Source organism: Anoplophora glabripennis, unplaced genomic scaffold (genome assembly GCF_000390285.2).
Source record: "Anoplophora glabripennis isolate ALB-LARVAE unplaced genomic scaffold, Agla_2.0 scaffold112, whole genome shotgun sequence".
NCBI classification, from domain to species: domain Eukaryota; kingdom Metazoa; phylum Arthropoda; class Insecta; order Coleoptera; family Cerambycidae; genus Anoplophora; species Anoplophora glabripennis.
The window spans coordinates 1,037,810-1,064,621 of record NW_019416609.1 but is presented as its reverse complement, the minus strand read 5'-3'; the positions used below and the strand labels follow the sequence as shown (position 1 = coordinate 1,064,621).

General features: G+C 33.0%; 1 protein-coding gene and 1 long non-coding RNA gene across 4 annotated transcripts in view; both read left to right on the top strand.

Annotated features, from left to right (window-relative positions):
• Positions 1–4,460, top strand: part of LOC108904522 — a 23,399-nt gene extending 18,939 nt beyond the window's left edge. Inside the window, exon 2 of the long non-coding RNA XR_001964234.2 lies at positions 3,174–4,460. This is a non-coding gene — a long non-coding RNA (uncharacterized LOC108904522). The remainder of the gene's footprint in view (positions 1–3,173) is intronic.
• A 5,113-nt stretch (positions 4,461–9,573) lies between these two features.
• Positions 9,574–26,534, top strand: LOC108904518 (inactive hydroxysteroid dehydrogenase-like protein 1). 3 transcript variants are annotated; one of them, XM_018707109.1, is made up of 7 exons: positions 9,574–9,892; positions 15,908–16,089; positions 17,798–17,920; positions 18,263–18,373; positions 23,053–23,273; positions 23,331–23,558; positions 26,316–26,534. In XM_018707109.1, the coding sequence occupies exons 2-7, from the start codon at positions 15,915–15,917 to the stop codon at positions 26,451–26,453; spliced, it is 996 nt and encodes a 331-aa protein (XP_018562625.1). In that variant the 5' UTR covers positions 9,574–9,892; positions 15,908–15,914; the 3' UTR covers positions 26,454–26,534. The 3 variants fall into 3 exon arrangements, with proteins under 3 accessions (XP_018562625.1, XP_018562623.1, XP_018562624.1); XM_018707107.1 differs by lacking the exon at positions 9,574–9,892 and adding an exon at positions 9,924–10,053; XM_018707108.1 differs by lacking the exon at positions 9,574–9,892 and adding an exon at positions 9,924–10,057.
• The last annotated feature ends 278 nt before the right edge of the window (positions 26,535–26,812 follow it).

Sequence of the window (26,812 nt, the reverse complement as noted above, 5' to 3'; positions counted from 1 at the left end):
CACGCGGAACAAACAAATGACTTTGACAGAAGTTTATTTGTCATCATTAATTTATTTCCTATAATAAACTATTTTAACAAAGAAATAATGTTTAGTGAGAACGAAAAATTTGAAGTTATCCGTTTATTTATTATTAATAGAAATTTAAAAAAAAAACCAACTAAAACACAAATGGTCACAGATGCTCAATGTGACCGCCATTATTATTGATGCACTTCGAATAAACCTCATTAATTTTCAGAACTGCATTTAGTATGAAATGGGAATTCAATTCACTTAAATTTTTTGTTCTCACTAAACATTATTTCTTTGTTAAAATAGTTTGCTATAAGAAATAAATTAATGATGATAGGTAAATAAACTTCTGTCAAAGTCATTTGTTTGTTCCGCTTGCCTCGTCCATAGCCACTGCGATCCGCACAAATAGACCACCAGACAAATTTCTCTCCTGTTTTTTCAACAATAGTTTTAAACTGAAATATCTCGAAAAGTTAAGATGTCCTTTAAAAAAAATGTTTTCTTTAATTTAGTGATTTCCATTATTCAATTATTTTTTCTAATTCTGTGTTGTAAAAAACTCATAAAACTTTTGTATTAAAAACCTTTTTGTAATTTCAATAATACCTAAACTCACAATAGGTTGTCAGATTATAGTGATTAATCCTGTACATACAGCTAATTAGAAAATTTCATCGAACGAATAAAAAAATGTCATTACAATTTCTGGAGGTTCTTGTAACATATATGTTCAAATACAACAAGAAAATGTATCAACTAGTTTAATATCAGCATCTACCATTAATTTGAAAAAGTGAAACCACTGCGTATTTACTTTAGTCGAATTAGATCAAGAAACCTGAAAACTTTTACTGCTGCTAGCGCATTTATTACATGAACTATCAATGTAAAACTTTCTGAAAATAAAAGATGAACCCTTTCTTTGTCTTTAAAATCTTGGTCCGATACGTCCAATAGTTAATTAACAATTAAAGCAATAAACAAAAAAAAAGCTATCTTGAGAATCTTATCTTATATCTTTTTTTAGAATTACCGTAAAAATAAGCTCTATTTAATGCAAAAAGAGCGAATTCCCGAGCTGCTTTTGCCTGACCTTGGCACTATTTGTTTATAACGCTGTTTTGCACGACCTACTTTGTTAGTTTTAAAGGGCTACTTAACTTTTTGAATTTTTTCTTTTTCCATACGTTTGTTTGGATCAATTAGAACCTATATCTATGATATTAACTTCTAAAATTTATTACTACTAGGTATTTAAAATAGAGTAAAACATGTATGATAAATATCTTGAATCGAATAAAGTTTTAGAAGGTTACGGATTTTTTCCATTATAGCAGTCAAATGATATTATTAGAAGCCATAACAAGTCCTCTTTGACCCGTCTGTAATCAATAATAATAGTAATTTGTCATTTTGACATTTACTTACTTATATTTTCTATTCAAATTCTAACCATTATTACAGAAAAATTGGAATACAATAAAACTGCAAAAATTTGTACGATAACAGGTTGAGAAACTGTGTTTCAGCACTAGCAGGCACTATTAAATTAAATTGCAAGTTTCCGCAAAGCCTACTAGACCTCAGCTTCATCTGTAATGTCCTTTCGGGTATTTGTTGTCTAACAAACGAAAATAAATCATGGGATAAATGTTATATTTAGTATTTCATGCATTTTCATGTAGTTATATATCGTGTACCCGAGGCGAAAACAATGCGACAAACGATTTTCGTTTCATTAAAGCCAAACGGTCGATTTCCCCTACCGAAATCGGACTCTGAGGCCTTGTTTATAAGTAAATACGTGTTGAAACGGGCTTCTATAAATAAGCGCAAGCTGACAGAGTTGCGTGGCGATTTTGCGTGGATGCAGCGGCCTCCGTAGTAAACAGACAGAAACGACGGCGGCGTTGCCGCTTTTACGGGCTTTCCCCTAGATCTGCCACACATTCTTTACTAAAAGATCTTTGTCGAGGTCCTTACTGCAGTTTTGCCTCGTATTCAAAACTATCACAGGTTCTACGTTTTTTACTATTATACTTATAATAATTAATAATCAATTTTTATTTTTCTTAATTTCTTACTTACTTCTTGATTGGCTTTTCAGTCATTTTTGCACCTAGATAATTGGTTAATTTGTGTGGGCAAGTGCACGACATAACACTATAGTCTCTTGTCAGCGTTATTCGTACATAATATTCATAGTCATTCTCCAGATTTGGCAACCTGGCCGGTGGCGACTATTTCCTGCCTAGTTTTAGGTCTACTGCTATCTCTGGATGTCAACTACTAGCTAGTATCCCAGTCTTGACCTATGAATGGTCCGCAGGTCGTACTAGACTGTATACCGGAATAATCTCAGGCAGTTATTCTTAGACCTAGGAGACCGACACGAGTCAGGCTGCGAAGTTTTATCAGAGAAAGTCTAATTTCATATTATATGAATGTTTTAGTTGGTCGTGGGTCCGAAAATACGCCATTTTTCAAATAAAAAACGACAATCAGAATGCTAGGAGTTCTGTATTTCAATTACCAGTGCCGTAGATATGAGGAGGCCAGATTGTCTCTCTTTTCAAGTGCAATTTCTATGTCTATGACTTTTTCCCAAAGTGAAGAAACTTTTTTATTTGTATCTAAATTTATGACTTATCCTGCACGGAAGAGTTAAAATAACACCGAAATCGTCAGAGTTATAACTAATTTAATTAATTACTTATCTCTATCAAGGGAGGGGCAACGGTCCGAATTTCATAATTAATACAAATAAAATAACAAATAACCAGCCATAATAAACCCCTATACTGAAATTCTAAACTCAGTTCTCAATGTTCTGCACAATTTTTTTCTAGACATTAACTGTAAAAACGGACCGCCCCCCCCCCCAAAAAAAATCCATCTCTGGATACGCCCCTGTTTCTGGCCAAACGGGAATTCAAGGAAATATCGTACTGTGAACATCGACGTTTCGTCAACTGAGACATCTTCAGGATAGTTACGTATTTCTTTGTTACTTTTTTAATGCATACGTATTTCCGACGATTCTGAAGATGTCTCAATAAAGAGACGCAACGTCGACATTCACAAAAATACGTTTTCTTAAATTCTGAAAATTGTATTTCCGTTAGAATAACAACTAACACACGATTATTTTTCAGCTGAGACGCAGCGACGTCCAACAAACCCAGACCACACCGGGACATCTGAATCTTGCGACCTGGAGATCCACCTGCCCCCAGTGAACGCACGCCCCTGATCAGGGCCGCCTCTGAGTCTCTTGGACGGCGGCGTGGAAGCCCCCCAACCCGTTTACTGTGTCGAAACGGGTTCACGGGAGAACGATACATCTTCCCTTTATGAAATAATCGCCCCGGAGCCCAGTGGCGTAGCATAGACGTCAATAATAAATTTGTATATATGGAAAGTTTATTGTAGATTTTTATAGGCTAAGCTAAGGGTATGGTGCGCCACTGGCGCGGTCGACATCCAAGGCTTCGGCTAAGGTTTAACGCTTTACTAATACAGACTTCACACAAAATTCGATTGTTTAATGCTGTAATGGATTATCTAATAAAAACCCTCTGATTAGTTTAATAGGTATAATTATATAAGAAGGTTTAACATTAGTAAAAAGTTATTTTCAATACGAAAGTATTATATTGCATGTTATTTTATATATACGATTTTTGCGTACCTTCTTATACTCTCGTAGTAGTAAGACAAATATACGTAAGCAAGGGGTTAGTCCGTCTTTCTCACACAGGGATCAGTAGCCCACATAACAAGGTGCAGAATTTTAAATAGGTAGCCGTAGGAAAAGTAAAGAGTAGACCTGTAACGCAGCCACACATTTGTTGAATCCGTATCCAACTTCTACAGTGAGTAATCTTAACCGGAGTCTTTGCCTTGGTAATTAAAAACTAAGTAGAAAAGATGAGGCAGCACCTGAACCGCTGGTCAGAAAGCATATGAAGAAGACGAAGAAGAAATACAAGAGGAAGACAAATGGCTTGATCAGGCAGAAGAAGAAGAGTTGTAACTGACTTCATATTATAAATGAACAGTAAAAAAAGTTCTGTATAATTTGAGTACACTCGAATCGAAAAAAGCCAATATTGGAAACTAATGTGTTTTTTCTATTTTCGAATCTGGCACGTTTTTTATCACCAGGGCAAAGGGTTCCACAACCTAAAGTTTGGCTAGTGACATTACCGTAGCTGTCTAGATAGATTGTTTCCCCCTCTATACAAGGGGTTGTCAAACATTATTGTATTCAATAGCGGATAGTGGCCTTTTGAAAAATAAATGATACCCATGCCTCTATACTATTTATATCACGTATTATATCGGTTACTTATTACACCTAAGGCTACATTAAGGTTGTAATACAGCCCTTTGTACAATGTATTTACTCGAATATTGGAAAATAAATGGTTTGAGAATTGCCCGGTTGTTTTCTTTGAAATATTGATGTACACAGTAGTCCATGAAGATGATGAGCAATGAAAAATGTTTTTAGAAACACTTAAGAAGTTTTAGTAGTTGGTAGGAAACAAAGTATAAAAAAATTAAGTGTCAGCTTAAATCAGTGATGTAGATATGAGCAAGTTGAATACAATTTCCTCGAAAATTCTGACAATAAACTGAGACTTGTGTTTATCATACTCAAAATTTCTTTTCAATATATTTATTTGCCTAGAACTATATTTTTTTAAACTTCAATGCTCTGTATATTAGAAAATATGCATACTATATTCGTCAACTTAAGTCAATAGCATAGATGCAGAATTTTTTCTTGAAGACGAACATAACTAGGTAGTGTGAATTAATATTTTGGGAGAATTATACTATATAAAAGCCAATACCTAAACAATAGCGTTGAATTTGGAGTAATATTTAAATTTTTTTAAATTTAAAATTTTATGATAAAATCAATTATCAAAAAGAGGAGATTCAGTTACAAACTGTTGTATACAATACTTCTGACGTGTATTACTGGTTGCATGAATAGACATTTATGACTAAACTCATTCGTATGTATATTTTCATACATATACATACTACTGTTATAAATTCTTGTGAGATGGTAATTTTCTTACCTGTATTTACTTATTCTACTTCGCTTCTTCTTCTTTGGATCCTATTTCTCTTCTTTATTGTCTGGGCGCCAGCTCACAGGAGTACATAGTTTGTTATTTAATTCAAATTTTGTTTGTTATGTTTATAGAGAAAGTCTTTGATTGAGAAAAAAATAATCCAAATTTGTATTACCGATCACATTTTCAATTTCGAATATACTTTGTTACATTACATTTCTTTAAATTTTATTTGAAATTCATTTCTTACGAAAATTAATTGATCATATACTAAGTTTTCTTTATTTTATCTTTTCTTTCTCAATTTCAACCATCTACTGTACTCCTATTGGTCACACTTATTCAACTTATAATTTATTTCTTTAAAATCAATTTTACCAATTTTATTTTCCCAAATGTGCCTTTCTCTTTGATATGTTAAAATCTTTGCCACAACTCATTCTATTACAATACATTTGAGAAACTGCCGCGCAAAACTAAACAAGTACACCTAAATGCAAAATTGAGATAATATAGCGATTTTACTTCAAATGCAAAATCAGTCGGCAGTGTTTTAATTGCAAAAGATGACAAGTCTCCTTAAACAGGACTATATGAAAACCTATTGTTCGAGCAGAATTGAATAAGTGCCGGAACAGTGTATTAAAAAAAGGCAAATTATATATTTATAAATGTGATAGTACTCATACACAGAGCAAATTATTCATTGTGTTTGTCATTTCTAATATCTTTTTTAAATTCATAATTTTTTGCTGACCTAAGTTTTAATCAAAGTCCATTCTTTCTTATCAGTCCTAATAGTTTGAATATGAATGACTATTGTTTTGTTCATTTTTGGTTATTGTGGTTATCGAGATATTACAAGCTGATTTTCCAAACATAATTTTTTTGGGACAAATGGAATTGCCCTGAGAAGGAATTGTTGTATTTTAAAAAATTGCATGTTTGGACTTGTCAAGTTTCGCACGGAAGCTTTTGCCGTCATTCTCACCATACGATATGAAGTTATTTTTAAGAAAAACAGAAGAATTGTTACAAAAGATAAAAACTTAAATAATTGTCTCCCAGCACAGTAAAAGAACGTGGTCTCTTGGTTTTGGTATTGGGAATTTTTATAATAAGACGGATTTCACATATTATCAATTTGTATATCAACATTTTTATAGTTTAGATAGATTTTCTTGTCCTATCATTGTCTTATTAAAAGTGCGATTTCTTGTCTATAAAACGCTAGTGTTAATATAATAGGTCTTGTCTTTCTCGTTGTGTTGGTGATACAGCTTGACCAAATTCAACTTGTTTGCGAGATGCGCAAATCAAGAAGATACAGAGCCATCATAATATTAACGATTCGTTTACAATTAACAATGGCAAACTGTTACGCTACGCTCGAGTTGTGGTCGCTGATTGGTTGAATTGAATTTCGTGAAAAACTGCACCAATCACAGCCGGTGAAACAGAAATTAAAACAAAATTTAATGAAATCTTGATCTTCTTGGATTAATATTTTTTTTTAATTTTACCGAAATGAAGGAAATAAACTGTACTAAACAAAATTACTTGGCTTGTAACCATTTATGAACGCTCTGTATATATCACGTTAGATATTTTTACTCAGTTTTTGGGATTAAGTTCAGTCAAATAAATTCTCAGAGCTCTGCAAGGAACATTGAAAATTTAAATTACAGAGACTGCATCTACTACGAAAAAAAAGTTACTTATGAGCGGAGCACCCCCTATTCCCGAGCAATAAACATGAAACATACGCGGAGCCTTACCATTCCGCATTTCGTTCCTAGAACTCATCTCCATTCCGTAGACAAATAACTGGAATTTAGGGTACAACTCGGGTATGCGGGGGAACGGCCTCCAGACGCCCCCGACCCGACCCCTGGGCTCCTATCTCATTCACAGCCAGCGGCCATGCGAGCGCATTACGGATATTTATGGGCCGCGGGATTATCAAGAAAGGGCGGGCTCCCGCACACATCGATTTTTCACATGTGCTCCGCGCTCAAGTGCACGCCAGCCGCCCGCGATTATTATCGCTTATTATGTCACTACAAGCCGCCGGGACGGCCGACCTATGAATTCTTCGAAGCAGGATGCAGCAGGAAATTGGCATTAGAAATTGGAGATTGAACTCTGCGTTTCAGGCTCATGTTTCCAAATACGGATCCGTTTCTAATTCAAAATATCTCCCGCGGTTCAACCGAAATATCATTAAAAATTTCCGAAATTTTTCCGTGATTTTTGACAGACTGTATTTAGGTGAAAAATGGTCTTATTGGGAATTAAGGAGCTTTATCGGGTACGGAGGTACATCTAAAGTCTAACGAGAGTTTCTGTAGATTCGCTGCACTTGACGGCGTTCGCTCGCTCGCGTTCTATCATTCTGTTTGCTTGGACACCTGCAAATTTCAAATAATACGCTACGTCGAGACAGCGGCATTGCATACAGTCTGTCAAAAATCGCGGAAAAATTTCGGAACTTCTTCTGAACCTTTAATTTTTCGTATTAGTTTATTTGTCTTAAACACAAAATATAGTGCAAATATAAAAAAGGAGACGATCATACTTTTACACAGAATCAAACATATTGCAAGGTTGGCAATAGGGACTTTGCCTAAAATTGTACAGTTGTATTTTATCAATATCTTCGATAAGGGCTTCGATCGATTTCACAAGATAATACTAAAAGCGCCATCTATTGCTTGCAACATGAACTACAACACGCCATCTGTTGTCCAAATCATCTTACATCGTCTTTTGGTTCCAAAAACCCCTAGCCGGCGGGGCCCAGCCAGGACAACAGGAGGTCCCACAAAGCGCCTACACCGGCCGCATTTGCGGTCGGGGTAGACGACGGATGGGGCCCACCTACGAAGGCTGTCCAGGCCTACACGAGATGAGGCAGGATAAAGAGGGATAACCCCCCTTGAACCCAAATCATTGAGGCCAATTTCTAGCCATGGAATAATGGCGCGGTTCCAAAACGTATTAACTCAGATATGGTCCAAAAAATAACTGCTTTAGCTATCTTGCGATTATTGGAAGATCAATTCTTGAAAGAGAGTATATTTTAATTTAATATTTAAAGACCATTTACTATACTAACGTTTATCATATAGGGAAATTACAACAATGGGAAATATCGGAACGCAAGCCATTTATAATTAACTAGACATATCACTCATTAGACGCCAATTAATTTTATGATATATACACATCATTAACTTAATTTCTAGGTTTATATAACGTGAACAGTGGCCTATCTGTGGGAATTCAATTGTTTCATTAAGTAAAACAACTGCTTAGTAGATAGATATATAATTTCTTATGTTTCTGTCACAACAACGCTATTGTTAGCTATAGTAGCCAATTGTTTTGTTTACTTTCTTGTTTTCAGTGGTAGTAGTTATTCTGTTGTTCTTTTTTGTTTAGGATGACATGATTTCAAGAGCAATTACTATCTATGTTATTTTTTGTAACAAAACGAAAGTACATATTCTTTCTTATTATTTAATTTGAAAGTGGGTATCAATAAAAAAATAAAGCAGTTTTGTGAGATGAAATATAACGTTTATTGCAAAATATACCTAACGGTTATATTATAAATAGATCTACTATCGATACAAACCTGAAAAAAGATCCTACGGGGTGTCTCTCGAAAATGTCAAAAATATATGAAGGGAGAAATGTCATTTTATGCAAAATGTTTCTTACGAACATCGGTCCAAAAACACGAAAAAAAATGAAAAATTTTCAAATAAAGTATGTTTTTTGAAATCTTTTTTTATTTATAAAGTATGGTAAACTTTCAATACAAGAAATAAAAAATTCAGAATCACATAATGAAATATTTATATTTTGCATGTCGATTAGTTGATGTCGTCGAACGGTGTGCTGAGGTTCTGGCTCCACAATCTTCTCTTCAACAGCTTTTTTCCTGCTTTTGCTATTTACTTTTCTAATTTTCAAGCAATCATACTTACTTTTGTTCACAAATTTTCCTTTCTACCGACTCTGTTCTCTATCCTACATATAATAGGTTAAAGCAATCAGCTGAACAAGCGATCACATAGCATCCTGTATACCTATATATATGACAAGGACTGGCATCATAGAAATAATAAAGTCAGCATACCAGTGCACTGTTGCCAAGTTTCTGTTGCAACTTTTGGCATTTATTTATGCATTTTTTTTATTTAAAAATTTTTGCTTTTGGCAGTTGATTGTTAATAATAGAGTATATGTTTTTTAAAAGACATATTTTTTATTATTAATTGCAATAATCTTGTTTTTTTCTTATTCACAGTGGAGGAGATGCAGGAGGTAAAAAAGGATATTCTTCTTCGATATTCATGTGGTACATTCTTTAAAATCGAATGTCAAGTCTACTGCGACTTTTCGAATTTCCGAGCAAGTTTCGACCCACCCCTATACACCATCCACCCATACTTTCTCGGCTGTTTTCGCCCGTCTTCCAAAACAAGCGACTGTCTGCCTAAATCGATAAACTGCAGTCAAACGCCACGAATCCAATCTAGAACGTACTTTCACCATTAAAACCCACCAATTTTTATACGGCGAACCAACCACGAAAAAGTCTCCCCATCATCCTCGTAGGGGGAGGCAGTATGGGCCCAAACAATTGCTCATATTTCGTCGCCGTCTCGAATCCAAAGCCACTGCGATTTGTCCGATGAATAATGTAACTGACAATTGAATATGCAAGTTGGTTTGTTGTTGTGCCATTGACTGAGTTTTGTATACTAGTGGTGAGTTGTTCTAGTTATAAGGCTAGCTATATCGCGCAAGATAAGGCTTATCGCCGTTCGGGTACGTCAATTATGTTTTTTTTTCGCCGGTTTGGAATGTGTTAGTAAGCAAAGTGCGGTTCCTTAATTTGGTGGAGTAGTTTGAAATGTGCTTGTATTATGTACGTATGTATAATTGTTTCCAGTTCAATGTACAGAGTGTGCATGTTGTTCTAATACATTTTTCAACAATTTACAATCGATATAGCAAACAGGATAAAGAGATAATTTATTGATTATTAAAACAGTTTAAAAATTCATACTTTGAGTAGAATGTACTTAGTTTCAGAAGTACTCAGTATAAAAAAGAGGTTTTTTGTCAATCAGAATTTTGATATTATTGACATAATCAGGGCAATTTTTCTATTAAAATTTTCATACTTTATTACATTTCTTTTTAAGTAAAACTTCTATTTGTTTCTTAAATTAAATCATACTGTATAGTAATCAAAGTATCTAATAGTTTTCTTTTAATGTCCACGCAAAAGATAACCTTTTTAATTTATGTGACAACAAAAACGGAATAAATGATTTAAAAAATTGATGGTATCGAAAAAAAAAAACAATTCTTGACAAGAAATGTCGGACATCTATTATTAAAATACATTAACAAATTTACCATATATACAGAGTGTGTAATTGTTATAATTAATTCAATAATTTTATTAAATATGTGAAAAAACAAACTATTATAAATTATTAATATCATAAAAATTATATTAAATGTTTGTTTCTTCACATATTTAATACATTTATTGCATCAATTACAACAATTAAGCTGCCATTACAAAATGTCAACTTGATAGCCGCCTACTATATTCGATAATATTTCTGCCTTATGCCAATCATGCCGTGTAATTGATTTTAAATAATTTTTTTGCCCAGAAATCGTTAATTTTACGAAAAAATTTCAAGGGACCTTTTTTGTTTAGAACGAATCAGGTTATCTGAAATTAATTTTTAAATTGTAAGATATTAATAATAAAAGTATGAAACAAGTCTTAAGGGTGGCTTTTTCTACCCCTTACAACCGTAGGGGAAATCAACAAATTGTTTACTGAGTGCGATAGCAAAAAATGTCTGCTTAATTTTATTTCTATCACTTTTTCAGAAAAAAATTAAAAACCACTTTGTTTGGCACCCTTTTTAAGTGGCTGTATCTTCACAGGGAAATGAGTTTTTTTATATGAAAGACCCACCTTATTTTTTAACAGAGAATTACCCTGTATATTTTTTCTAGCACTGCTAATGATATTTTTATTATGCAGTGTGTCCAAGATACGGATAGGATAGCATTAGGATCTAGGAAATTGTAAGAGATACGGGGTGGCTCAAATTAGAAAAAAGTTGTGTTTTTATACCTAACAATATGCCGTTTAGAAAGTTTCAAAATTCCGTGTAGTTCCGGAGATATCCGGAAAAAACCGAAATTTTGCCAAATCGTTTTATTTTTTTTTCTGGCTTTATTTGAAACCGAATTTTAAAATAAATTGCATATTTAAAATGCCACTTTTTTCGCTCTATACAACGGCGTCAACATTTTTGCAAGCCGACGTTTCGTCTTCGAGGGGCCGTCAACAGGTTAATTTTTTTAAATACTGCTGTTTTTATGACAAAATTTAGTCATTTTTAATTCTCAATTAGATGATATTACTATTGTAATCGCTTAAAAAGGTTTCTTGCTCCAATGGATATTTTGAAAGCGTTCAGAGTCGTACTCAGGAAAAATTTTAAACGATAGCTAAAACAAGATAAAAAACTTTTATACCATTTCCTAGATCCTAATTACTAACAACTAATATTACATTTTTGTTAAATATACTAATTTTACGTATTTGCAATACAAGTATTAAGACTTAAAAAAATTCCTGTAACTTTAATCATTCTTCCACTCTTCTTCATATCTCGAATTGTTAGACATAGACATAACGGGGATGGCAACTTGCTAGTGATCGCCCTGTATAAAAATCTCTTGATACTGCTACTACAGTATGTGAATAAATTTAAATGACATTTCGAATTTAGTATTGTAGTCGGTCATTTAAAGAAATATTTACATATTCATTACTTTTAACTACAAAATGCAAACACTATCGTGAGTTGACATCGACATATTTTTCGTAACAGCTAGAGACAAAACTATATAATATTGACAGTAGAAAGTCCCTTTAAAGCTTTAGCAAATAAAACTGTCCCACAATTACATACTCGACAAACAGTATTATACACATATCATTACCTTCTCATGTTGCTTGTGTTCAGCACTAATAACTGTCATATGAATACAGAATACAGAAACACGCAGGGAAAGTTATAGGTCAATTAATATGGCCTTACCAATTTCATATTGTGAAATATAGAAAGTAAAAAAAAACTTGTTTTATTTAATATAGGAGTCAAAATACTTTTCATGTTTTATTCTAAGGTATTAAAATTATACGGATTTAATTTAATAAACAGTCGATTGCTTTTGTTTTGAAATACTGTTACATCCATATACAGGGCTGCCCAAAAATATTCCATAAAAACAATTATTGATTTAAATATTTAAATAAATGAATGTTTATATTAAGGCCTAAAATGCTCCAAAGAATAACCCCTTAAACTCACGACACGCACATAGAAAACGCCCTGTATAAACGAATATTGTGCGTTTCGCAAATCCACTAATCAAGGTTAGTGTGACTGTGTAGAATGCAATGTGCATTACCAGCTTATTGAGCAACGCAAGTCGCTTGCATGCTGAATAGGTGAAGGGTATCTCGGTAGCATATCCCTTTTTTTCCTCCGTGCCCACCACTGTTGTGCAAGCAACACTGTACGGGCGAAAATTCGAAACTGTAGAGAATTTTCAACACTGTTATTAACTAAATGCGAACAGGATGCTTTTCGTGTAATTAATATTTTTAATCGCGTTTCACAATATTAATTTAGTCACGAGTTAAAACTTAGTCGGTGATGAATGCATTTATACGGAGTGATCGTAAAAATGCTGCCGCACTAGAGAATGTCTGTTTGCGATCACTTTTTAGCTCGGAAAGTGCGTCGTTACTGACGGAAAGGAAGAAAGAAAAGGAGGGAAGGGCTTGGTAAAGTAACTGTCTGTGGGAGATAAGAATGATATGCTGATAATATACACTCCTAAAACAAAAACAAATACACAGAGAACACTTGCCGTTGGCGACAAACTTAAACACGTGACGTTAAGTTGAAAATTTCAAACGCGATTAAAAAATCTCGTGCGTGACCGAGGGCGGTATTAACGCGCATGCGCGGGGCCGGCGCTCCTTCTACCGCATGCAGGCCGTTCATTAACGTTAACTTTTACAGCTGGTAACGTGAACTATCAATGCAAAACTTTCTGAAAATAAAAGTTTAACCCTTTCTTTAATTGTCTCTAAAATTCCAGTCCGATACATCTAATAATTAATTAACAATTGCCGTTATAAAAAAATAGCTATTTTGGGAACAAAGAGGCGTAGGGAATTTCTCTTTTTCAAAAAATTACTGTAAAAATAAGCTGTCTTTAATGCAAAAAGAGCGAATTTCCGAGCGGCTTTTTGTTTCGGAAAGCTGAATTTATAGATGCTAAATATTATGTAACATATGTATTGTAATTAATGTAACATATTAGTTTCACAGTCATACAGGATGGTTAATTGTATAATTTTTACGTAAATTCACGTTTTTCGCTTATAGCTTTTTCCCATTAATTTCCACGAGAAAACAGTAAAGTACTTTTTTTGTCTTCAAAAGACCTACAAAACTAGCCCTCGAGCGTCAAAAAATATTGATTAGATCAAAAGTTATAAACAAAGGGAGTTTATTTATCACTTTTGAATTAAACATTTATAAATTGCGTTATTATTACCAGAACGTTTTGACATCGCATCCTCTCATTCCTTATCACTGCCTAATAACTCACACGAAATCTGGAATCGGTAAGTTGAATAGTTTACAAGTATATAAACAAATTAATTAATTATTAGTCTGGACGATCCCGAGGATCTTCCACAATCGCACTGATTTTTTCATGGTAGATTTCGTAATAATACATTGAAACCTATCACTTTTTTAATTTCAAATTTTCAACCTGAAAATTTGTTTTATTTTTTAGCATTAGTGGTAAAATTAAATACAGTGTCCTCCTAAAGTCATGCACAAATTCATTATTAGGTAAACAAAAGAAATTATTAAACATTCCCGAAACAGGTCGATTTTTGAATTTAATTTACTATTTTTTCAAATAATAATTTAATATACAGGGTGACCTATGTTCGAGTAATGACGTCATCACAATTTTTTTAAATGGAACACCCCAATTTTTTCCAATTTTCGGATTGCCCTAACTGAGCTGATTCCAAAAATATACCACAAGTTGCTTCTAATTGTTACAGGGAGGACGACGATACCCAAATTATTTACAAATACTAAATTTATTTACAAATAAATAAACGTACTAAAAATTGAATCAAATCATCAGAAACACCTAAATTAAATGTTCAAATTGTTGACCATTTACTGCCAAACAATGGGCCAGACGGGAAGTAAATTCTTGCTGTACATTCCCAATGACTTTAGGCGGAATCGCTCGAACTTCTTGCCGAATTCGTTCCTTCAGATCGTTAATACTGTTTGGTTTATTGACGTATATTTTGCTTTTTACATAATCCCAAAGAAAAAAGTCGAGCGGTGTTAAATCTGGTGATCTGGCGGGCCATTCCGTATTGTTGTCCTCCCTGTAACAATTAGAAGCAACTTGTGGTATATTTTTGGAATCAGCTCAGTTAGGGCAATCCGAAAATTGGAAAAGAAGTGGGGTGTTCCATTTAAATAAAACTTTTAGTAGTTAAACAATTATTTGCAGAAAAACGAACGAAATTTATTAACAAATGCCTGGAGCAACAATTTCACGATCAATCGAATCGGCCTATGCCACACATGTTGGTCTTTGAATTGACCGTCTTTTCCATAAATTTCATCAACATCCATCGCTTTTTGCAATAATAATGCGCAATTTTCGAAAACTGATTTTTCCGCGGTCAACCTTTATTTTACAGTTAACAAATTGGTGAAATATAACTTTAGATAATAAAATATACATTTTGAAATAAAATACCAAATAACATATCTTTGGTACAAACTTATGACTCGTGAATGTTGTGGTTCTATTGTAAAATTATGGAAACAGCACAAGAACTATACTATCAAATTCTGATTTTGGCAAGTAAATAAATATTCTGGGTACTGGTACTGCGCTTTATCAGGATGGGCAACGAGAAGAATAGTGTAGAAAATATGATATCCATGAATAATCTAGCTAATTGTCAATGTCAGAATTGTCAAATCGCTTTGAACTTTGTCAAGATCATAACTCCTACAAGAAAAATAACGGTATGAACATATCTGATACTATCTTCACCTTGAATTGAATCGTCTTATAGTTATTAAATAAGCTTTCGTTTAAACTGTTTAAATCCGCTCAATTTCCAAACTTACCTTACGAAATGACTTTGATTTTGCCTAGATTAAAAGCAAAATTACCACGGCGTATCAGAATTTACTAATTACTCTCAAATTAATCATTTTCGTGGGCACGCAGTGAAACGTAATACCCATACGATAAATAACTTAGTTTTAGACTAAAATATGTTTTGTCCAACAGTTGCAGTCTCATAGGCGTTTCGGAGGTTGATTTTTAGTGACTAAAATCAAGTTTCAATTACTAGCGACTAAATGTTTTTGACTAATTGGCTAATGACTAATTTAAATAAAGAAAACAACATTAAACAACTAACTATTTATTCGAGTTATACAGTGTGATTCACAAACGATAACCAAAAATGAAACCTATTTTTATCTAGGATACTTCGTTAAAAAGGTACGGGGTGTTCAAATAAAAAAAATATTTTTAATTTTTTTAATAATGTAACCTGAGAGATTATTACTTTATTGTTAACATAAGCTTTTTTCCAGCTGTAATATGGCAGACTGTTGCATCTACACCTTCCTCCTGGCAGCGGTTGGACTCTTGGCCATATTCTTGTTCCTCTTAGAGAACCTCTGGTCTCTCTTGCAAGCCGTTAGGGCCATATTAGCCCCATACTTCATACCCAATGAAGAAACTGCACTAGCGAAAAAATTCGGGCCATGGGCTTGTGAGTGAAAACATTGTTTTAATATTTTTAGTACCAACACATGCAAAATTGATCAGAAAAAGATTTTATCATTTTTACCTGGTTCCAATGATGTATTATTCCGAAGGTCATTCTTATTGTCGAAATCAGACGGCTTTCTTGAGAATGGCTATTTTCTATGTAAACAACGACCAGACAAGCTAACTTGAACTTTCAAGTCATATTAACTTTTATTAACAAATATCAATAAATTGTCCGTTGCAAAATATACCTACGCAAGTTGGAAGAATGTCGCTAACATTTTTCTTGTTTCGACAATATGGGTCAATTAGATTTCTACGAGAAATTAAATATTCTTAATGGTAGCACACTGCTTTATGTCGTAAAAAAAACAGCTGTACATTTTGCAATAACTCTGTTTGTATATGTAGATAAAATTATATACATATATCCATATCCTTTATGAGTATAATTTGTTCTTGTGTTTCCATTTGCCAGATGTGAACCGCACAAATTAAGTGCAGATTAAGATTTAATCTCAATTTGTTGATATTTATGTTTAAAAAAGATGCATACATTTAGATTACATTTAAAATACATATATGACGCAGAGTATAGAGATTTTTTTTGTTAAATTGTCATTGATACGAATGTTAGCAGACGCTATGTATGTAAGCAAAGAATTGATTAAACAACGAAAAGAGATAAAGAGAGATTGGTTGCAAAACGACAAGTCGATGCAGCTCTGTTGGTGCAATAGATGGTAAATGGCCTGCAGCATTCAGACTTCTTTGTTGTGGGTTTTAACGTAATTACTTCACGATCTAACGATATGTTCACTAGCGAATCGATTTTCGTAATGCCGCTTGTAATGCAACAGTTATCTTAAAAAAACAATTATCTTGCATTGAAATAGGTGCTACAATGTTTTGGAAGATGTTAAATATGTCAGTATTGTTAGTTTTCGATATATTAGAATATAACTTTTTTGGGGTTAGTTTAATTCAATTTATCACATGGAATTAACAATGAATTACACAAAAATCATCAAATTTTCTCTAATATCGCCTCCTAAATGTGATATTAGTTCTAGCATTAATCTTTTTGTTTCTTTTTCCGTCTTTATCAATGGTATTTCAGTTACGCTTTCACCATTTACATTTTCTTTAACCACCGCAAATTTTGCCATGCGGAAAAATTATTATTGTCGGAAATTGCAATTTCAAGTACCACGTAAGCTTTCCTTAACGACATACCAAAGTTTTCGCTTAAAAAAATATGTCATTGTTCGTAAAACGAAGCAGCAATACGGAAGCTATTACCAATGCAATAATTACACCTATTATTTTAAGGAAAGTAGGCCACGGATGAAAAAATAATGCTAAGCATTGTTTTAACAAACATTCGTACAGGAAATGCACCTGCAACTGCATAAGTTTTTGCGAAATGACAACACTTTTCTGCAGGTCATACACCTTTAAACCATACATAGTATTTGGATCTTTTGCGAAATGAGGAGCTTAAAATGTTTTGCTTCGTTTCCTTTGTGACATATGATGAATGTTTAACACAAATTCCACTTAATTTCAATTATTCTATAGGTCTTAGCTCTGGATATTTAAGTAACTTGGAATTCTTACAGTATAAACAAGATTTTCATGTAATATCGCACAATTTGGTGTACCTTGGATGTTATTTGAACGTTAATACCATTGTATTTTTTTCACAGTGGTCACTGGATCAACAGACGGCATTGGGAGAGCTTATTCCTTTGAGCTAGCTAAGAGGGGAATCAACATAGTCCTTGTTAGCCGGAATGAGGAAAGATTAAAAAATACCGCTAAAGAAATAGGTAAATATATTTGATTATGTGAAGAAAAAAATATGCTTGATATTTCACCTAATTATTGATTTAAACAAAATTCAGTGACTCATAATTCTACATTTGTTTAGCGATGAATATATGGGTCTACTTATCGCAATCTACTGTTTGTGCTATTACACTATCTTAGGTCAATTACTGACTATCTATTGCAATTTAATTGGCCTTAATTAGAAACGAAGTATTGCTAAGGCTATTGCTATTACTAGCAGATAAACTAAATGCATTTACTGAAAATTATAACGGAACAATATGCATACTTTATGTATTTTTCCATTATAAACATTGACTAATTTACATTGTCGTTTCCAGAGTCAAGGTTTTCTGTGAAAACCAAAATAATTGCGGCAGATTTTTCCTTGGGCAGAAAAGCAGTGGAAGTAGTTAAGGAGGAAATTGGAAAGTTAGAAATAGATATTTTGGGTACGTATCTGATAGGGATTCAGTTGATTTGGTGTTCTAGCTAGTTGACCAAAAATCAAGTAGTTCTTCGGAAACAATGAATTTTTCATGCTTATAGATTACAAATAATGTCAAACATAAGCAGTTTATATTAACAAAAATAAATACTGTATTAAAAAAAATGACGGTTATATTAAAATTATATATATGAATAATTAGTCATGCTTGCCATAATAGTGTCTTAATAAATTAAATTCTGAAAGTATTAGATTAAAAATGAGAAAAAGAAAGGAAAATATATTTAAAATTTGTTGAAAACTTACGAAATAATATTATACAGGGTGTTTATTGAGTATCTGTACAAACTTTAAAGAGTAAACTTTTGACTAATTTTAAGATAAAAAGTTTATATGAACATGGGCAACGACTTGGTTCTTGAAACAGAGCGTCCAAAATAAAATTTCTGGTATTTTGATTATATTTTTGTCCTATAACATGGCAATTTGACGAAATTCGGGAAACTGTTGGTCTTGATGATGGGAAACTTAAATATTCTTAAATATATTTTTTAATATTTTAAATAAAATATAAAAATATACTAAAATATTTTAAATATATATTTTTTTTCATTTTCTTTACTTAGTTTTTAGTTTAACGTTATAACCATAAATTTTTTGTGTCATTTTTGAATAAACATGTCTATTCTCCATTCAATTTTACGTACAAAAGATACTCTTAGTTGTTGTAAAAAACAGATTTATAGTTAAACCTGCGTTGGAATTTTGTAAGTTGAATCATTAAGAGTTTTTAAAAAACAAATGAAAGAATGAGTATTTTATTGATTGTACTGCGATGTGACAAACTTAGATCATTTATTTAAGACTAAATTGCAAGACTAAACTACTTCTACAAATAAGTTAATAACATTTACAATAATTGCTGAAATATATATTTTTTTAACGCTCTGTATCTCAAGAACCAAATCGTTGCAAATGTAGAATCAAAACATACATAGAAAAGGATACCTGCGTAAATAATGTGTTATTATATAGCAATTTTGGACAGCGGAATCTTTAAAATATTTTTCAGTTTATTTAAACTTATATAAAAAATATTTAAATGAATATCATGACAAATTATTCATTTTCACTGTGAGGGAATTCATTCTTCTTGGTCTAAGTCTACTAGCAGCGATATAAAAGTTTAATTTACATAATATTTCAGCAGAATTTGCATAACGATTTATGACTTTCGCTAAAAAAACATATGTTTCCGATTTCTCTTCTAGTTGATAACTTAGCATTTCCAAATTCGATCCCCATGTTTTCGTATTCATTATAAATGGGATATCTGTGAAATTTTTCTATACATAAGCCAAAAATTGTACTGTTTCGTGATCCCATACTGCTGTGAACCAGAGAAGTACATTTTCTTATAATTAAAAGAGATTGGTTTTAGTGACTGAAGTCAAATTCCAATCACTACTTGTAGTCACTAGAGAAATAAAACAATTATAACTTACATAACAAAAAAAAACAAGTCATATTTTGTTTACATCCTCAGAAACTTCCGTACCTTCTTTCCTTAAAAGGTTTAAGTTGTTCTCAGAGGTGGATACAAGCTTTTTATCATTAAAATAGTTTCATTTTGCCTTCATCCATAGAAAATCAGGAAAGATATGATGTTTCTGAAATGATTAAAAAAAAATAAAATAATGTCGCATCAAACTGAGTACCTAAGTATAAAAAAGAAGGTAACATTAAACAACTACTTGTTAGTATTTACATTAAAATTAGAAGTTGCTTTGTGAAATTGGATTCCACTGAGGCTTTACAATATTACAATATTTACCAATGACAAAAATCCTATCCATCCATTTCAGGATGTTGATGGTCTGTTAAGTATCAATATTAAATAAGAATTGTCCTAAATTGTCCCAGACAATTTGAAGACGATAAAAAGTAAGATAATTTATTATACGAACTTCCTAAAATGCGAAAAATTATTACTTGCGATATCTTCATAGTCCTCCGGGATATCTTATCCTTATTTTAATAGTTATTTACACCATAAAGGTGAGTATTATTTACCAGTCGAGGACGATTTTGCGCCCGAGCGGAGCGAGGGATGGCAAGAGAGTCTGAGACTGGTCAATTATACTTAACTGCTGCGTGGTGTATAACATTTTATCTGCTACCACAGTTCTTTATGGTTCATGAAATAAAGATTAGGTTTTATTTTTTGACATTTCTTAATCAATTCATTTTGACATTATTCGAAATCTTGCAAAGTCGCCTTGGTTTTTTTTTGTCGTTTCTATGGTGTTTATAAACAAAGCTACATAAAAGTTGTAATTTTGCTGGTTTTGAATTATTTCTAAATGAGTGATTTTTAAATAGAAAGTGCAGCAAATGGTGCCTGCGAATTTTTATTGCCCGAGTAATCGAAAATGCGCTACAGACGAGCATATAGAAATTTCAAAGAATGGTGCCAGAAAAAAATACTGGTGTTCCTGAAATGTCACTGCTAGCATATTTCACGGAGAAGTCAAGAACTTTAAAGTTACTGGCGAGTTTGTGAAGTGAATACTCAATGATTAAGTCAACTATTTTTATAGAGGAGAACGTGGATATATCAAAATACCCCAAGCTGAGCATTTTTAAACGTAAGAATGACGGCTATACATCTAAAAAGTCAAACGTTTTTACAAGAGAACAAGTCAACGATTTTCTTGTTCTGGCACCCGACAACACATATTTGCTAATGAAGATAGTGACGGTCTTAGACATTGCAGGAGCATGCCGTTCTGATGAGTTATGTAAACTTACTTGACTGACAACGTCAGTTTCAAAAATTTCGATGACATTATTGTAGTTACAATTCCAGATTCTAAAAATGATATGTCACGTACGTTTACAATTACTTCTCGTCTGGGTTCTGTTTCTCACCTAGAAATTCCCAAAAAATATATCAAGATTAGATTGGAAATTAAAACTGAAATTTCATGCTTTTTTTATGCGCTATCAAGCAGGTAGATGTTACAACCAACCAGTCGGCAAGAATACCCTTTCTATGATTCCTAATAAGATTGCACAGTTTTTGAAACTAGAACATCCTGAAACATATACAGACTATTCATTCCGAAGAACATCGGCAACGTTACTGGCTAATACAGGAGTTGATGTACTGGCTAACGAGTGACATGGTGGATGGAAATCAGCCACAATTGCAGAAAGTTATATTGCTCACCGTTTAAGTAACAAAAATGAAATAGCCAACAGGATTCTTTACAATCACAGTTCAACTTCAGGTTCTAGTAGTACGTCGCATCATGCTGTTTTAATGGATCAATCAGATAATATTGAGCCTCCAGTGACTGAAATGGAGCGGTCAAATCATTTTGAGAAAAATGTGACAATTAGTAAACGCGAGGGGAATAATTATCCAGATTTTATAAATGTTACTAAATGTAATAACTGTACAATTACTATAAATTCATAATAATCAATAAAATGTAATGTTCATCAAATATTTTTATTTATTTGTTCATAAAATATGCATTTATAACACGAAATCGCTTTTTCTCCTAGGGAGGTAAGTTACCTCACTTACCTCCTTAAAATCAATGTATTAATAGTCGTTTTCAATTAATTTTGCATTTACCACATAATGTTGAAACGCGTGTACAAACGACTTGTCCCAAAATAAAAATATTTCCATCTCTAACACTGTTGGGCAATTTACCGTAAATACCCACTAAATGTCACAAATTTCCTTCAAGAACCAGCTTCACAGTCGATTATGTAAACTATCTGGTATAATTACGCCAGCGAATGAATAGCTGAAGTTCAATGTCCAACTCGAAGGTGTTACAACATAGTTTCAGATTAGAGAAAGTTCTTCGTTTCAAGGCGTTACTTGCACAATTTTACTAATACAACTGTTGTTTTTTTTACGTTTCGTTGTATGCCAGGAACAATATTTTGGATAGGTTTTTTTAGAAATGGGTGAAAGTAAAAGTGAACAAAAAGAGAATGACTGTGTGAGATAATCAATTAGGGGGGAATATAATGTGAAATTTATGTTAAAGAACGTCGTAATTTGGATAGAGCGGAACAAACAATTTGACAGGAATTCGGGTCAAACACGGTTATTAAATCAAAACAAAAATTTACAAGGTGGCTCAAATAAAGCAGATATTTTTTTACAGTTGTCACAAAATTGAATTATATCTTGCTTTGTTTATTTATTATTTTTTTATATCTGAAGTACAACAATGTTTCAGGAGGTGAAACCAAAATGTTCTTTTCTGACTAAACCCCGTATTTAAGCATTTCTTGAGTTCTCGAACAACTTTGTTAAACATAGTTTTTAACGAAAACAAAAATGAAAGGCACTTTGCTTAAGGAAAATTTCACATTTTGAAGTTTTTTGGACGCTCTGTATGTTCTATTACACATTTGATTACTGTCCATGGCTTCCCAAGATAAGCGAAACGTTTTATCAAGAATAACTTTCGAATAACTAGAAAAATCAACAATAAAAAAATTTACAAGCGTGTGATACCCCATCCGCGGACACACTGTATATATCAGGTGTATTCGCAGCAATTTCATATTAAAAAAATTGTTTCTAGTTTATATGGCGGCAAAATATAACTACTTTAATTTTCTCCAACCACTACATTTAATTTTTTTTAGTAAATAACGTAGGCAAGATGTACGAATACCCAACATTCGTGACGGAAGTCCCTGAGCAAGTCATCGAAGACATCATCAACATCAACGTGGGCGCAGCCACTTTGATGTGCCGATCCTTCTTGGAGGGCATGAAGCAGCGAAGACGAGGGGCCATAGTCAACGTTTCGTCCGGGTCAGAACACCAACCGATGCCCTTCATAGCGATCTACGCAGCAACAAAGGTACATAGCAAGCTTCTGTCATAGTCCATCCAATGTTCCATACGTTGACTTTCGCAGGCCTACATAAAAAGCTTCTCAGCTGCCTTGAGGTACGAATACCAGCCGTATGGCATCACGGTCCAGCATCTGATGCCCATGTATGTCGACACCAAAATGAACGCTTACAGCGAAAAGATGGCCAAGGATAAAATCTTCGTTGTCAGCCCCGAGCAGTACGCTAAGTACGCGGTGGCCACTTTGGGGAAAATGGACGAGTCTTCGGGTCATTGGGCACATGGTATTCAGGTCAGTCCGCTTAACATTTAATTGGAATAATCATTCGTATATTTGAAGGATTCTTCAGCTGAGATATGTATTGTGTAATACGTCATTATTCATAGAGTGACCTTCCTTAATCTCTGTATATGATTTCATCACCAGCTTGCGTGAGGAACTGGCAAAGTCATTATCAGTTTATTTAAAATTAGAACCAAGTTTTTTCTTTTCGCTTTGATGTCACTTTAGTCCGAGGTTTGGTGTTTCATACGTACTGAACGCTGATCCTGCATATGATGGTTTGACAAGTTATCGTTGTATTTGAATATAATTATATAAAAGTTGTAGTATAACAACCCCGGGTTCGATCAAAAAAATATATAAACGTAATTGTGGCCTACGTTGTATACATCTATTTTTAATTGACCGGAAGACACTGGCTACTAACTTTAAAGAGGAGAAGTATGGTTTAATTTTATAAAACAAAAGCAGAGTAAATACACCTAACTTTATTATTTACGTACAACGGTCTTCAAATTAAACGTGACAAATAGAAAAAACAACAAAAACATTGACAACCATTTAACATAAAATAATAGTGCCAGGCTCACCTAGAGCTCCTGTGGGGAAATAGCATGGTAGAGAAACTCACGATCGTTGCTCTAATTACCCAAATATAAATACAAAGCAACCGCTAACAAAAGGCATAAATTAAGATCCTTTGCTACTGATAAATAACATCCGACTCATTTAATGTCTCACTAAATATCACCTCATTCGAATTAGACATACACACTTCCAAGTAAAACTGAAGAGGTTTGGTGTTAGTTAGCCGGCAGGGCCGGAATGTACTGGAGACCCATTCAAGGAGGGAGGCAATCCGGCTATGAGTTGAGATTTCGGAAGATCTGTTTAGCAATTCTTTTTTTGTATTTAATTATTCTTTTTTTTTCAGATTCATACCTCACGGGCGAAAATGTTAGTAAATTCAACAAGGCTCTTATATGCGTATGACATAAAGTAATCATAAGAAATGCTTTATTACTTGTTTTTCGAACAACGTAATCATGACAAAACAAGTTAAATGTGAAACAAAGGAGTTGTTATTGCAATATCCGGGCAGTCACGACCATATATACATATTTTAACATGTAATAAATAATGAGCAATCTTTAATAATAATTGTAACAATTTTACGTTAGAAAAATATACGCCCCTGAGCATAAGACAATGAAGGCTAAACATTCACAAAATTATTATCATGAAACATCTATTACCATCACAATCATAAGATTACATAGAACAATTAACAACAAAGTACTTAGAGAATAATTACCTGTTAACTAATACCGGTTAAACACTTCTAATTTTTCACTACTTTGCCACACTGCCCGCCGATCGTCTTACTCTTATATCCACACTGTTCTCACTTCAACTATCTAGGCTTCCTTCCAGAATTCCCCACCTAAGCGTTTGTTTAAGGTCTGCAATCTTTACAACTATGTAGAAAATTTAAAAAGCATTCTTGAATCAGGGTATATAACTGTAGACTTGTTATAAGAACTTGTAACTTAATTAAGCTCTTTGGGATATCTTTGTATGCAGCAATTTGTCCCTTAGAGACCACTACATACGTCCGTATCAACATGGATTCATAGAGAAAAGATCATCTGCTCCAAATCTTGGTTTTAGGGGAGCCTTACTGAAATTATCTCAGGCTTATTTGCAAGACAATCAGCAGTATGTTGCTTACAATGACCACCAATGTGGCTGCTGACTTTTCAGCTACATCTGGAGTTCCCTAGGAGTCAAACCTGAGGCCATTGTTTATAAATGACCTATCTTTTATTATAGAATGTGAACATATATTTGTTGAGGACCGTAAGTCATTGAAAATTGACTCTATACATGATTGTCTTTTAATCCAACAAAAATGCAGGTATGGTGTAACGCAAATAACTTGAGCATGCACATTTCTAAGTGTAAGTCTAAGACCTTGAAATTTATTTCGACACGGAATCGTCATTTTCGACTCGTACTGAATATGTGACAAGGTCAGCCTTCAAAATGTCGGATTCATCTTGAGAAACTGTTCTAGATTTGATAATGAGCTTGCTCTTAAAGCTTTTTTTTGTTTTCTCCGAATCATAATTGAGGTTTTAATGATATTGATCTACTTAACACACTCTACAATTCATTTGTAGAAATTAGGCTTGAATATGGGTGATTAATTTGGAATCCAGGTTGGTTATACTAAATCTTTCAATAGCATTGAAAATATACAGCGTCGTTATCTAAAATTTTTAACCTTAAGTTGACCTACCTATAGGCATTCCTCAAAATCAATTGTTGGATAGATTTTCATGCATGTCAAAATTATACTGATATTCAAGGGCAGCTTGATATATTTGATGCTTATTACTGATATAAAAATACTAAAACCTGATAATTGAAATTGTTAATTTATATTGATTATTCATTCAAAGAAGTATCTTGTATCCTTGCTGTTCTATCATCACCTTTGGCATAGATTAATCAGGTAAACAAACAGCTACTTCAAAGAGATCTTTCTTTTCCACATTTCACTTAGGTTTGTTTCAATAGACAGCTTTCTTACGACTGGAACTAATTTTGGGCAATTAAAGAAAATGAATTTCAATTTTATCAAATGACTTTTTTCTCCACTGTTATGCATTAACGCAGCTGTTAGAATTGCAGCACAAATAATAGCAAACGTTTAAACCAGAACTGATACAATTAATTGCTATTGTTAACACTTTCTTGCAGACCTTCCTCTTGAAGTTAGCACCAACGTGGATAAGGATATACATAGCAGGAAACATCAATTTAGCGTTTAGAAAGGAGTATCTTTCAAGGATTAAACCGGGAAGCAAGTCCTGTGAAGAAGCTGCCAAGATACAGTAATCCTTAGGTAAATTAAATTAGGACAGTTTTTTGTAAATTTTTCTAGCCTCTTTTTTAAAAATAAAGTAGTGTTGTGTTTTATACCGCATTTTTAATTAACATTTATTACATTAGGAACCTTCTCCTCACCCACCAAAAAAAAAATCCACTTTATTAATGATATCACTAAACAACTAAATGCCAATAATGGTGTATGTTAAACAAATTAGCACTAAATGTTGACAAATGCAATAGATGTCTTGCACTAAGAAATCTTATCAAAATATTATTTGATTATAAACTCAGTAGCATGATATTAACTGGATATGACTTTATTATGAAATTTGGAGAAATATTTGACAAGGAGTTATCTCCCAATG

Excerpts from the sequence above, each read along its gene's own strand:
- LOC108904518 (XM_018707109.1), top strand. The coding sequence starts at position 15,915 with ATGGCAGACTGTTGCATCTACACCTTCCTCCTGGCAGCGGTTGGACTC. Across the intron at positions 17,921-18,262 it reads AAATACCGCTAAAGAAATAG|AGTCAAGGTTTTCTGTGAAA; the intron begins GTAAATATATTT and ends TGTCGTTTCCAG. Across the intron at positions 23,559-26,315 it reads ATTGGGCACATGGTATTCAG|ACCTTCCTCTTGAAGTTAGC; the intron begins GTCAGTCCGCTT and ends ACTTTCTTGCAG.